Genomic DNA, 14,384 nt, shown 5'->3' with positions numbered 1-14,384 from the left:
CAGAACAGATTTTTTAAAAATAGGTCAAGAGATTTCACTGTAGCAGTTGTGTCTAGATTTTGCTCAACCATAAGTTTAATCAAACTCCCAGCTGAAGATTGCAGCTGTATTTACTGGGCTTTAGTGCAAAGTTCCTTCCCACAGAGAGACAGAGTTCAAATTTTCAAAGGCCCAATTGACATGTTCCCAGCTGTCAAGTTCAACCTCGCTGGGAGCCTCCAGAGCCCTGTGAGTGGTGAAGACACTAGAAAATTCCTGATCAAACACAGGAGGCTGGGAGTAGTCAGAGCTCATGATGTGTAAAACCCAAGAAGAACCTACAAGGTCCCCAAGATAAGACTTCAAGTCTCAGCCATTGGAGGCTCCCTAGAAGATCAGTTATCTGGAGCCAAGCTGTGGTCATTTGGACCCATACCCACAGTTTGGGCTCCTGCTTCCCCAGTAGGGGCCTCTCTCCCTAAAGCGCACGGGGAAGACATGCCCCAGAGTGTGCCCTGGGCCTTCCTGCTCAGTTCCTATTGGTCAGAATTCGGTCTCGTGACTACAGGTAGCTGTCCAAACAGGATGGAGGAGGGGTGTGAAAGCAGGGCCAAGGATCAGGTCTTTATTATTTGTTGTAATTAATTGTTTTGACTTGAGACCACTGTGACTCACACAGGGTTGTAAGAAACAATACAGAGAGATGTTATGCACCTGTTACCCACTTCCCCCCAAAAGTGATGTTTTGCAAAACATTAGGACAGTATCACCCCCAGGGCAGGACACCAACACAGTCCAGCACAGACCATATCCATGCCCACATCCGTGCCCACAGGGCCCGCATGTTGCCCTTTCACAGTCATGGCCACCTCCCTCCTGCCCCTCACCTTTCTCAGCTCTGACAGCCAGGAATCTGCTCCCCATTCCCTAACTTCATCATGTCAGGAGGGTCATGTAAGTGGAAGCATGTAGTAGCTAATTTTTACGGACTGAGTCTTTGACCTTTGCCTTTGAATAGACTCGTTTGCTGGCCAGTGTCCTGGGTTTGGGCCTGGTTTGGGGAGGGGCCTGACTGTCTCCTTTCTGGGGGTGATAAGACAATTTCCTGGGACCTTTGGTGAATTTAGATCTTAAGGTTTCAGAAAACTGCTGCTGCAATTAGGCCAAAATTGCCTTTGGAGGGGAAGGTTTGGGCCCCACAGCCTCAGTTTCCCTGTCGTGCCGTGCTCCTCTTCCCTCCTGTGCCCTTCCCCTTATCCCCTCACCCCCAGCCCCAGCTGTGGCTCACACCAGTGGTCTGTCCTTTCTCCCACACATCTGGTGGCTCACATGCCAAGCCCAGAATAGGCCATTGTGTAAATAGGGTCTACGTGATCACAGCTTGGGAAACAAGGCCAAGAGCAGGAAGCTGCTTGACCAGCAGAGCAGTTAAGCCTGGGAGCATACTCCCCAGCACCTGGTGTGCTTGGACATCCGGTCAGTAGGGCAAAGAATTAGGCCTGCTCTTGAAGGAGGTGGTCATCAGCCCTGTGACCCACAGCTAGTCCTCGCAGCAATGGGGGGAACCCCACTGATCCCCAAGTCCTCTAGAAGCTCTGGAGATAATATCCAACAGAGTAGCATTGGCCAAGGCATGGCTCAAACAACCACAGATTAAACAGGAAAGGGGGCTCAGCACCTGTAGCTCAAATGGCTAAGGCACCAGCCAATACACCAAAGCTGGCAGGTTCATATCCATCCCGGGCCTGCCAAACAACCATGACAACTACAACCAAAAAATAGCTGGGCATTCTGGCGGGCACCTGTAGTCCCAGACACTTGGGAGGCTGAGGCAAGAGATTCACTTAAGCCCAGGAGTTGGAGGTTGTTGTGAGCTGTGATGTCACAGCACTCTACCCAGGGCGACAGCTTGAGACTCTGTCTCTAAAAAATAAATAAACAAACAAACAAACAGGAAAGGGGCTTAGTTCTCTGGCCAGCGACTTCTCGGCATCCAGACACCCATCTTACTGCTCAGTACCTCCAGGTCCAACAATTGTCCTTGTGTAGGGGCCTGATTCTCTCCCTAAAGGGCACAGGGAAGACATGCCCTAGAGTGCACCCTGGGCCTTCCTGCTCAGTTCCTATTGGCCAGAATTCAGTCTCGTGACTACAGGTAGTCACGGGAGGCTGGGAGATGTGGTCTTTATTCTGGGTAGCTGTGTCTGTTGGGAAGAACAGGAATCCGAGCAACTACTAACAGGCAGGTTATTAAACCTCCCTGTGTCTTGGTTTTCTCATCTGTCTAATAAGATAATGAGAACCGTTTCTCATACAGGGTGACAGTGAAGGTCCAGTGAGCTGTTACACACAGAAACACTTCGTGCTGGGCAGGTGGGAGAGCTCAGGCACATTAGCTATTCTCATTGTTACTACTCAGTGAGATCCTGCAGATAAGGGCTGGGCACAGTACGTGTCTGGTAGGTGGTACTGCTGTACCTACGGCTTGTGTTGTTGGCAACAGGCCTTGACTGACCCCATGCCCAGGGCTCTGGTGTGAATCCTGCAGCCCTCCTCCTTGCTGGGCTCCTTGCAGGCCCTGAGGGAGCACCTCCTGCAGCCTGGGCCTGCGGCAGCCCTCCACACACTGCCTTGCCAAGCCTGTGTCCTTCCAGCCTGCCGAGCAGATGGCTGGGCCCTGCGGGAGTGACGCCAGCTCAGCTGCAGGAAGTAGCTAATCCGTCTTGTGTGGCTTTTCACAAATGGTCTGGTTTGTGGTGCTTGGTCTCAGTATGGCAAGGAGTCCAGATATGCAGGGGTGACGGCAGGACAGCCTCTCCCCTCTTGGTTTGGGTCTGGGATTCTGGCTGAGCTCCCATATGGATAGGAACAGAAGGGCAGGTAGCCCTGGCCACCTCAGGGGCACCCTCTTGCCTCCCGCCTGTCCCCACCAGGTGGCATTCAGCCAGCCGACAGCCCATCAGCAAGGATGTGGGATCCAAGCAAAGAAGCCTCATAGCCTCACACCTGCCCTTAAGAGATTTCCAGAAGTTTCTGTGGGACAGATGCCCCATCTCAGCCCGCAGATTAGGGCAATGGTCCCCTGAGCTGTCTCACTGGAGACAGGAGGAGGGAAGCTACCCTGTTTCCCTGAAAATAAGACAGTGTCTTATTTTAAGGTGTGCTCCCAAAGATGCGCTAGGTCTTATTTTCAGGGGACATCTTATCTTTCCTGTAAGTAGGTCTTATTTTCAGAGGATGTCTTATTTTCGGGGAAACCAAGATGGGCCAGGAACGGAAGGCCAGAGTGCCAGGGCAGCCCCTCTGGAGGTAACTACAGGTGGGGAGTGGGTCCCAGTCTGGTCCCAGGCAAGTAGCTTCTGGGCATGTCCTATAGAGGATGGGGTGGCATCAGGCCAGGCCAGGCCAGGCCAGCAGGCCTGTCTGAGCCTCTGACGGCCTTTTGCAGCCCCAGTGTGCATGCAGGCTGGAGCCAACTGCAGCCTGACCTGTTCTGGACTTCCCCCCATTCTGAGGCCTGTTGGGCAGTGCCCCGCTGAAGCACCTTCAGTGCCAGCGCACATGGCCCTTGCTTTCCAGCATGGACTCTGTGGTGCCTCAGTGTGCCTCTCACTCACTGGCACCAGGTGGACACCATTCAGAGGACGTGGGGGGCGGGGGTTGCAGGGGAAGAGTCCAGAAAAATCAAAGACCCAAACAGCTTCAGAAGTATTTATGAATGAAAGAATCAAAGTAAACAGTATGATGCTGCTTATATTTAAAAAATAGAGGCCAGGTGTGGTGCTCACGCCTGTAAACCCAGCACTCTGGGAGGCCGAGGCAGGAGGATCCCTTGAGCTCAGGGATTTGAGACCAGCCTAAGCAAGATCCAGCCCCCATCTCCACAGAAAATAGAAAAAATCATGGGCGGCGCCTGTGGCTCAAGGAATAGGGCTCTGGTCCCATATACCAGAGGTGGCGGGTTCAAACCCAGCCCCGGCCAAAAACCACGGAAAAAAAAAAAAAGAAAGAAAATAGAAAAAATCAGCTAGGCATGATGGGGCCTAAAGTCCCAGCTACTTGGGAGGCTGACACCACAGCACTCAAAACCTGGGCAACAGAGACCTAGTCTCAAAAAAAATTCAGATTACTACTTGAAACCTTCTAGGGGCACCTGTATGCATGTGGAACCCACAAGCCTGAAAGGAGAACACAGACCAGGTTCAGGAAAGGGCCGACCACGCAGCTGCCCCAGACCCAGCTGCCTCCCCTGGTGTCCGGCCTTCAGGCTGGAGAAGGAAAGCCGCCAAGAAGCAGGTCTGGCCTATGCACTGATGGGACCCCTCTCTTTTCCCTCCAGGTCGACATTTATAACTCGGACCCCCTCATCTGTCGGGCAGGCCTGAAAGTATGTTTTGGGATCCAGCTGCTCAACGCCGTCTCTCGGGTGGAGCGCGCCCTCCCCAAGCTGACCCTGCCCTTTCTGCTGCTCCAGGGCTCTGCCGACCGCCTGTGTGACAGCAAAGGGGCCTATCTGCTCATGGAGTCAGCCAAGAGCCAGGACAAGACACTCAAGGTGAGCACCTGCCCTGCCACTTCCCCCAAGGTGGGGCAGGAAGGCAGTGTTCCTGTGGACGCATCTGCCAGACCCCCAAGGGCCCTGCTTCCCCTACCCCCAGCATCTCAGATAGGGACCGGCCTGGCTGCCTGGGAAATAAATACGAGGAATCTGAGGCATCTATTAATTCTAAGAGAGCACATGAGTCACTTGCTGATCATTTCATATACATGAGCTTCAAAGGGAAAAGGAGAGAACAATCAGAAGATTTTATGGTGAAGAAAAGAACCCACACCTGGGCATTTGTTTAGCAAGTAACGTCTCTGAAGACAGTGTCATGCCCCAGCTCTGAAGATGTACAACTTCCCCTGCACAGCGGAGCGGATGAGGCTCCGGAGCAGCAGTGCCGGCGGGCCTGAGCACACAGGTGCTGGTGGGACTTGGCAGACACCCATCCACAGGGATGTCTGTGAGAGCTGTCCCTGCAGACCTGGGACCCTGAGGACAGACCCTGTGGCTTGAATATTGGCATCTTAGACACGAGAGACCGCACAGGGTTAACTGCATGGGCCTCTCAGGATGGACAGTATTGTTTTGAGGACCAGACTTGCTGGTTTGGTTGCCCAGCTGGAGGGAGGAACCCCTACTGGGCCTCTATCAAGTGACATCTGACGCTGGAATGCTCTGTTCTGTGTTGGGCAGATCACGGGCCTAGGGAACATTTACATCCTGGTCCTCGAGGTCAGGGCTCCCTGGCCTGTATCGCCACAGCCTGGGCCCTGGGTCCAAGGCTGTTTTTTCTCTAGGTTATAAAGAAACAGGTAATTTGCTTCAGATTCCACACCCACCTAGTGATGGAGGGGGCATCCGGATGCAGATCCTCAGATGCACGCCCACATGGGCCGACAAAGGCTAACAGCTTTGCAAAGTGCCAAGTGCTTTCCTCAGGTCATTGGATTACAGGCGTAGACTCAAGGATGAACAGAAAAAAGTAAAAAAAGAAAGAAAAGGAAAGCTGAGATTTAAGTATAACTGGTCTGGTAAATATAAGCATTACAGAAAAGAAAAAAAAGGAAAGCTGGCTCTCATTCACATGGAGAGTCTAGAACCTCAGGGGACACTTCACATGTTTCAGGAGAGCAACGGCTCACACCAGGCCTTACCCGAGGCTTCCAGCCTGTTGGCCCCATGCAAGGAGCCCACTGAGATCGCTCAGTGGTTCATTCATTGCTTCTTTAATTCAAGTATTTATTTGTGCCAGACCCAGAGAACGAGATGCAAAAGCCCTGTCCCCTGGAGCCTGTATCCTAGTGGGAGGAGCAGGAAATAATAACTGAACAGGACGATTAAGGAGGTGGTCGTTGCCTGGCGGAGACTAAGCAGGGTGCTGGGCTGGAGGGCCGAGGGAGAGGAGAGCACTTGCTTTAGATGGGCTGGACCAGCCTGACATCTGACAGTGGGAGGACACTCCGTACTGAGGGAAGGGCAGTTCAGAGACCTGAGGAAAGGACAGCCTTGGTGCAGGCAAGCTGCCAATAAGGAAGCAGCCTGGTGGGGATGCGCTGATGGGTGCGCCCCCCCGCCCCGCCCCCGAGAAGGCTGGCGTTCCTCTCTCCCTCGGTACCACGAGAAGCCACTTGAGTGTTTGGAGCCAGAGTGGCATGTGCTGATCGCAGTTTCTAAAGCACCCTCCCAGTAGCCTTGAGAACACAAGAGCGGAGGTATGGGGACCCAGAGGGAGAATGGTGCCACCAATGGCAGCAGAGGCCAGGCAGGGCGGAGTGACACTGGGCAAAGAAACAGACTTGGGATAGCAAGCGCTCTGCCTGCTGGAGAACTCCACTTGAACTTGGAGATGTCTGTTAGGAGTTCAGTGGCAGCAGCAAGTGGGCAGTCTAGAGCTCAGAGGACTGGTCTGGCTAGAGATACGAACTCCACAGCCAGCCTGTGAATGGCCTTTAAAGCCACAGGACTGGATGAGATTACTGGAGAACGCAGAAAAGAGGGCTCAGCCATGTCCTCAGCCCAGGTCGCGATCAGGGGGCCACTGCAAGCCTCGACTGAGAAGGAGCTGCTAGTGAGAGGGTGGAGAAAAATCCGGAGAGCACATAAAGCCGCGAAACCAGGAGAGGAAAGTGTTTCTAGAAGGTGAGACTGATCAGCTTATGAAGGATGCTGAGAAGTCGATAGTGAGAGTACAAAGTGTCTGCTAGCCGTGGCGTGAGGGGCAGCTGCGCTGGTGGGCGTGGGAGTCAGCTTGAGATGCACTGAGGCCTGAAGCAGTGCTAGAAGCTGCTAGGGGTTGTAATTCATTTGAACCATCATCTGATCAAAAGGTGTCAGCCTTACAGTGATAGAAAGTCAGAGCCAAGTCCTCAGGGCTCAGTGGAGGGTTCCCGAGGACACGCAGACCCATCTCCTGCCTGGGGTCTCCTGCCCCCACTTGCCCCTTCTCTGCCCTGATTCTCTGTATCTCTCCTACTTGCAGATTTATGAAGGTGCCTACCATGTTCTTCACAAAGAGCTTCCTGAAGTAACCAACTCCGTCTTCCATGAAATAAACATGTGGGTCTCTCAAAGGACAGCCGCGGCAGGAACCCTGCGGGGGCCCTGAGCTCACTGGCCGGGTGCCTGGCTCACGGTCTGGGGGAAGCAGCCAGAGGAAAGGCAGAGATAAATTCTCAGATGTGGCTTGCAAAAAAAAAAAAAAGAAAGAAAAATCACAAATTGGAGGAATCCCTAGCACAGTTTACTGAAAAAACAACAACAACAACAAGTAAATAAAAAGACATTTCTTTCATATATTAGGTTTTCAGCCACTGGCTCTACCTTAAGGGGTAGACATTTTATGCAAATAAGAAGAGAAAGGTTACTGGCAATTTTCCACAGAAGGAATACGCCGAAATGTCCTTTCTACAGAAAGCCAAGCCAAGCCTCTGCTTGCCTCCCCAGCTCCCACAGGGTTCCCAGGAATTCCTAGTGTTCCCAGGACACCAGCCTGCAATAATTAAAGGAGCCTCTTCACACACTTAAAGGAGGCTCTCCTCCCGCCCACTCCTTCATGCTGCCCCAGGGACCCTCTCTGACCCTCCTGGGCTTGTGGCCTTCCTCTGGCCATGTGCTGGTGTCTCCAGAGAGGTCAGCTCCCCTGAGCAGACTCAGATGTCCCTCTGAGGCCCAGAAAATGTCCAGCACTTCCTCAAAATGGGCAGCCATCCATGACCCCAAGGCTCCTTGTCAGCCTAAGTCCAGGCTTTGTGGAGGGGGAGTGTGGCTTAGCCCAGAAAGAGCTAAACAGGACATGCGGCTGAGGCCTCTTCTCTCCCTTGAGCTCTCCATCCTTCTGGGAGTCTGTGGTAGCCCACTGAGAGCTGTAAGTGTGAAGAGGCTGCTTTTCCTTCAGTAACTAATTTCATGCAATGCTATGAGAGGAGAATTGTACTGAAGATGAGATGTCTAATATATAATGTATATTCTAAAGCAGAGACTATTTTTGGGGTGTAGGTGGGTGGGAGCAGGGGATCCTGAAGGATTCCAGTGACTGCACAGGGATGGACTGGGACAGCCGGTGAAGCGGAGGGCCTGTGCTCCAGGAGCTAAGTTGGGAGTCTCTGAGAGGGGACTAGCCTGGGCCTTTCCTACTCCTGGGAGACATGGAGCAGTGGCAGCCCCAGGGACTGCCCATGGCCCAGACCGCTTTGGGTGTCTTGGTGCTGGCAGCACAGCTCCCTCTGGTGACAGGAGAAAGAGGCCCAACGCAGTAGCAGTCCAGGCCTCCCAGCCCGGGACTACACAAACACTGCAACCCAGAGCAAGCGCTGGAGGTGCCCCAGCCCCGCCCTAGGCCACGGCAGGACCAGCAGGGCCAGGCCTCACCCAGGGCCATGCTGGCATCAACCAACCATTCCCAGCCAAGGCCCCAAGCTTGAGCTGCCCTTCTCAGGTGCCAACCACGCTGGCCCCGCCCTTGGCCTCATTTGGCACCAGCAATAAATGGGGGGTCACCGCCCGCATTGGGAATACTTTCACCTTCAAAATGGGACTTGCTGTTACCTCAGGAGGCTCTGTAGTGCAGATGTGACCCTGGGTTGGGGGTGTTTCCACCACCATTGAAGCCCTGATGGGAGTACAGTCCAGGGGCTCAGGACCTCTGACGTGACGTCTGGGAGTCAGGGCCTTTCACCCTTCCCCTAGCAGCGGGAACTGTGCCCTCTCTAGTAATCTTCTCCAGGCTGATTCTGGGTCCCTGACAAGGGGATTCCCCTGACCACACCCCCAGCCAGCCTGACCTCATGGTGGAAGTCCAGTGCTGGCCACCCTGCTAAAGGTCACTCTGCCTCGGGGACTGCGGCCTGGCATCCTCTTCACCCTGCTCTTCAGGAGGGGCCAAGCCTGCAGCCCATGTGGGGTGGGCTGAGGCCTGGGTCCTCACAGACAGCACTTCCTACAGCTCCGTCTTCTTTTTCTGGCTTTTCTTTTAGGAGAAAAATGTAAAAAACTTACTGACAGAGGCTTGCCCAGCCTATGAGCCCAGCCTGTCCAGTGAGCTGGAGCAGCAGGGGGCAGCTCTGGGAGTGCTTAAAGCTGAGACCCCACCTCAACCCCAGGAGAAGCCCCAGGGCTCAGGGTCGTTAATTCTCACCAGGAGCTGCTGGAGTGCAGGTCACGCAAAGTCCCCACACTTCCCGCCCCTGCCACTTCCCCAAGAAGCATGTGATGGCAGTGCCATGTCCCAAATTAAATACCAGGCACATGGTCTGACCAAGGACTCCTTGTGCTGCATGAATTTATTTATGTGTAAGCTCCTACAGAGACATAAGACACAGATTCAGTAGCATTTACATGCCTGGTTAAAGAAGCACTAATATTAAAAATAAAAAAAAAATATTATCTGAAATTGGGACTGGAAGACGGGACAGGGAATGTTAACACACCATCTCCACCTGCTGAATCAGGAGCCAGGGCAGGATCCTGCAGGTGAGCTGGATTGGACGCTCCCTTGGGACCACTCCTGAGCCCCCAACCTCAGGAAGCTGCAGGAGCCTTGAGCTGAGCCCCTTCTCAGCATCAGCTTTGTCCTCACATACCGAGCTTCAGAGTCACACCATCACAGGAGATAGAGTAACCTGGGTTTGTAAGGGATGCCAGGTCACACTCAGCTGGGCCTCAAGAAGATGAGAGAATGGCAGAGGCCAGGAGGCAGCCTGGAGCCACAGCTGACCCAGGCCCCAACTTGGACACAAGGCCCAAGCACAGACATGGTACCCAGTACCTTCCCATGACTCAGAAGAGAGGCTTTTCTGTACAGAAATGGGTTTCATGCCTGAAAATCTTCTCAGAAAAAGATACTGCCCACAGCTAGCGGGGACCGCAGCACCTCTCCAGAGGTGGGGGGTAGGCAAGTAGCCCCCTCCCTCCCAGCCGCAGCCCCACCTACCCTCAGCCTTGGGCTGGTGCCAGAGTCAGCCTGTGAGCCCTGGCAGGTGCTCTGGAAGCCGAAGGGCCCTCACGGACTCCCACTCCCAGGCCCTGGGGCTTTTGGCTCACACTTGTCTTTTCTTTCTCTCACTGATCTTAACATAAACCTCATGATGATTTTCCAAGCAACTCACTGGCTTGTTACCGTCACTGCAGCCCAGCCCCATCCCCTCCTGTGTGCTGTGGGTGGGAACATGTATACCAGTTTAGAACTGTAAATGAACCCATGTACACTACGGCTAATCCTAATTAATCCTAATAAAGCAGAAGTTTTCCGAATGGCGTCTGTCTGTCCGCTGCAGCCCCTGATCCCGGACTGCAGCGTTTCCCTGCAGAGAACCAGGGCCCTTTTTCTAGGCAGCAGTGAGTCTGCATTGCCTGTACCATACTGGGTCATCTAAGACAAAGGCCTGGACCCATGTATGTGGGTTTTGTTTTCTCTCTTCCACACTTGGGACTCCCCTGGGAGCAGACCCCTTCACACACACTCACTCACAGATGCCTCCACCACCCCTGGGCAGGACGGAGGCTCTGAGTAGCTCTCTGCTTCCACAACACCCTGACACGAGCTCAGTCCACCCTGCAGAGAGAAGCCCATCTCCCATGTGTGGTGCTTCCCTGCCCACAACTGGCCCAGCAGTGTCCTTCCAATGTGTCACTGGAACCACATGGCTTCCCTTTAGCTCCCCAGCTGTCACATCACCTCCTGAGGGACAGCAGCAGCCTCCTCGGGGTCCCAGTTTCCTCCCGTGCACTTTTCAGAGTGTTCCCACACAGTGGCTAGAGCGGAGGTGCAGACCTGAGTCAGGTGATGGTCCTTCCCTGCTCAAACTCCTCCCACGCCCCTATCTCCCGTAAATACAGGCCAGGGTCTGCACTGGGGCCCACAGACCTGCCTCCACCTTCCATCCCGTGTCCACTCGGCCCTGGCCATGCCAGCCTCCTGAAGGGCCATCTTCTTACTGAAACCTTTCCCCTGCCTCCTTTTTCTCTAGCACATTTATGTGACATATATCCTGCTTGTTCACTTGGCGGCTGTCTCCTCCCGGCCAAAGGACATGTCCCGACACTGGGCCTCTGTCTGCTTCCCAGAGCCCAGAAGCACCTGTCTGATGTGGCAGGCGAGTGAATGAATGAAGGGAAACAACCAGTGAGTAAGTGACTGAGTGGCTGAGGGAGGGAGGGTGAAGAATGCTTTCTCTGGGGCACTGAGGTTGGCACAGGGGACAGACGCAGGGTCAGCTTCATGGCCCAGCCACCTGTGCAGTCTCTGAAGGGCCATGTTGGGTTTAGCATTCTGCTGTTGCTTTCTGGAAATTCTTAATAATTTTGAAGCAAGGGCCCCGCCAACTTGTACCTGGCTTGGCCGAGTGTCAGACAGCCTCTGTGCAGAGGTCCCTCTGGAAGTGTGCAGACTTGCAGGACAGCCCGTTCTCTCCAGACCCCCACCCCCAGGTTCTGCCTACTTGCAACCAAATTCTGCCCTGAACTTCATGGTATCAAGCTTGGAGGAAATGTCTGTGTTTGGTGGTTTCTCCTCCCACCTCTGTGAACATTCCTAGATTTATCAGAAGTTCCTTACAGACACTGGATCTGGCCCCAGGAGGAATGGTGACAGGGGAGAAAGAGGTGGGTCACCCTCACAGAATGAGGACACAGGCAACGTGAGCCTCCACCCTAGAGCTGAACCGTGGTGGACACACAGCAGCGCCACCAGCCCTGCCTGGGGCCTGCACAGCTCTGCACAGGCTGAAAACAAGCCGCTGTGGGCAGGCCTGGGGCAGCAGAGGGAGCTCTTGGAGGTGGAAAGAGCTCAGGTTGGCCCTGGCACTGAGATTTCCAGGACAGCTGAAGCACAGGAGTGAAGGGCGTGTGAGTGGAGGTCTGCAAGAAACAGAGAGCGTCCTCAGCAGCACGTAAACATGCAGTGTGAAAAGCAGCCCGACCGGGGACAGGGCATGGTGCAATGCCCGGGAAAGAGCTGTGGCCCTGGGAGAGGGGATGCCTGTCACAGGTACGGCTTTAGGGAGAGGACACAGCCATGACCAAAGATGGAAGTGAGGAGGAGAGGAGTGGCCACAGCGTCCCTCCTTCCCCCTCCCACTTTCCCACACTCCCTTTAACTCACTGCCCTGCAGTCCTGACACAATGGCCTTCAAACGTGGCTGCGCTAACCCCTGCGTCCTTATTCTTGCCAGCAAGAGGGGAAGAAAAGGAAAGGGGAAGTCGTGCACCTTCAATTGCATCTAGTATTTCTGCTCACATCTAGAAGCTGCTGGCATGGCCACAGCTAAGTCCAGGGAGGCTGAGAATTGAGTATTTCTGCTCACATCTAGAAGCTGCTGGCATGGCCACAGCTAAGTCCAGGGAGGCTGAGAATTGAGTATTTCTGCTCACATCTAGAAGCTGCTGGCATGGCCACAGCTAAGTCCAGGGAGGCTGAGAATTGAGTATTTCTGCTCACATCTAGAAGCTGCTGGCATGGCCACAGCTAAGTCCAGGGAGGCTGAGAATTGAGTATTTCTGCTCACATCTAGAAGCTGCTGGCATGGCCACAGCTAAGTCCAGGGAGACTGAGAATTGAGTATTTCTGCTCACATCTAGAAGCTGCTGGCATGGCCACAGCTAAGTCCAGGGAGGCTGAGAATTGAGTATTTCTGCTCACATCTAGAAGCTGCTGGCATGGCCACAGCTAAGTCCAGGGAGGCTGAGAATTGAGCCATGTGCCAGCTAAAACATGAAGGGCAGTTTAGATGTCCGGGACAAGAGCAGATTATGTGCCCAGGATGAAATGTGCACATCAAAGTTCGCACTGAGGGAGGCCCAGGTGCACACAGCTGCCTGAGAAGACACCAGCAGTGACAGGTGAGCGCACAGGGAGGCGGGGCAGGGCCCTGACCAAGACCGTGGCAGTGGGGCACGAACCCACAGCTACTGTGGATATAGTAAGGCTTGGTGACCAACCCAGCTTGCGGCCCAAGGAATTAGAAAAGAACACAGCACGTCATGTACATCACCAGAAAGCTCTACAGGTGAGGAAAGGTTACAAAGTCTGCCCAACCAGTTTGCACTGCATCTTCCAGGAAGGGAAAGAAATTCACATTGGTTGAGCCTGGCCGGAGCGCCCTCACAAGCACCTCATTTAATTTTCACACCCGTGGCTGGCAGCACTGCTCCCATTTAGAGAAATGAATAAACTGAGGGGAGGGATTTAGCAATTGGCCCAAGACTAAGCTGGAGCCCAGGCTGAACAACTTTCAAGTCTTCCAGTGAGAGCAGAGACTGGGCTTGCCTGAGGGCGGCTTCCTGGCTTAGAGGTAGAACTTGCTGAGGCCTGAGGCCCCAGAGCCCTTTCCTCCAGGAGTCTCTGCCTCAGAGACCTGTGGTATGGACATTTTCTCCTTGGGGGCCCCCAAAGCCCACTATGCTCACAAATACTACAGAGAGGAGGGCGAATGGTTTCCTCCAGGAAGAGGAAGGCTCTTGCATTCCACCAAAACCTGGTCCCAGCCAATCCATCTCCTGGTTCAAAGTGTGCACAACAGGAGGCCACAGAGCCCGAGGTGAGAAAACCTGTAGATCCAACATACCCCCAGGCCTCAGCAGCTCCCTGGGGACTTCAGGCAGATTACAACAAAATGGAGGTTATGATGAAATCAAAGAGCAAGACAAAACATCAAGGCCAGCTAACATATAAACTCAAGATCAAATAAAACCAGGCAGTGCTCACAGAGGCCAGGCAGGTGCCCGACTGTGTCGGGGTATTATCAGCCAATCAGGGAGCTGAGGACACAGACAGCCCACAAACCAGTGCTCTTGCTGTCAAGGGCAAGTGTGGGCAAGAAGAGGACTGGGGGAGGTCAGGGTTAGGGTGGGTTTAGATTAGGTTTTGGTTAGTTAGGATTAGGGGTAATGGAGCTGCGTTTCAAACCCAGAGCCTCTGTGCCAAAACATGCCCTTTTTTACTAGCAGTCTATCTACTCTATTTGTAGAGTAGGGCACATTTCTATATTTAAATCAACCTAATTTTACAACTAAGCTTTATACACTAAATCAGTATTTTTCAACCTTTTTTATCTCACGCACGCTTGAACCTACAGTTAAAACTTCCACAGCACACTTAAATTATGTTGGTCAAAATAAAAAAAAGTAAAGGCCAGGCACGGTGGCTCATGCCTGTAATCTTAGCACTCGGGGAGGCCCGGGGCAGGGGAGCAGATTCGAGACCAGCCTGAGCAAGAGCCCTTGTCTCTAAAAATAGCCAGTGTTATGGTGGGAGCCTATAATCCCAGCTGCTTGGGAAGTTGAGGCAAGAGAATTGCTTAGGCCCAAGAGTTTGAGGTTACTGTGAGCTGTGACACCATAGCACTCTACCCAGGGAGACCGAGAT

General features: G+C 53.5%; 1 protein-coding gene across 3 annotated transcripts in view; it reads left to right on the top strand.

Annotated features, from left to right (window-relative positions):
* The window catches only part of MGLL (monoglyceride lipase), a 133,671-nt gene extending 123,398 nt beyond the window's left edge, over positions 1-10,273 (top strand). For 2 of the 3 annotated variants that reach the window (XM_053599651.1, XM_053599650.1), the window contains exons 7-8: positions 4,319-4,534; positions 7,005-10,273. In XM_053599651.1, the coding sequence (XP_053455626.1) occupies positions 4,319-4,534; positions 7,005-7,130 (342 nt within the window). In that variant the 3' untranslated portion in view covers positions 7,131-10,273. The remainder of the gene's footprint in view (positions 1-4,318; positions 4,535-7,004) is intronic. The other variant, XM_053599652.1, reaches the window with a different exon arrangement.
* The last annotated feature ends 4,111 nt before the right edge of the window (positions 10,274-14,384 follow it).

Source organism: Nycticebus coucang, chromosome 8 (genome assembly GCF_027406575.1).
Source record: "Nycticebus coucang isolate mNycCou1 chromosome 8, mNycCou1.pri, whole genome shotgun sequence".
NCBI classification, from domain to species: Eukaryota; Metazoa; Chordata; class Mammalia; order Primates; family Lorisidae; genus Nycticebus; species Nycticebus coucang.
Note: the sequence above shows the minus strand (reverse complement) of the source record. Positions and strands in the feature narration are given on the sequence as shown.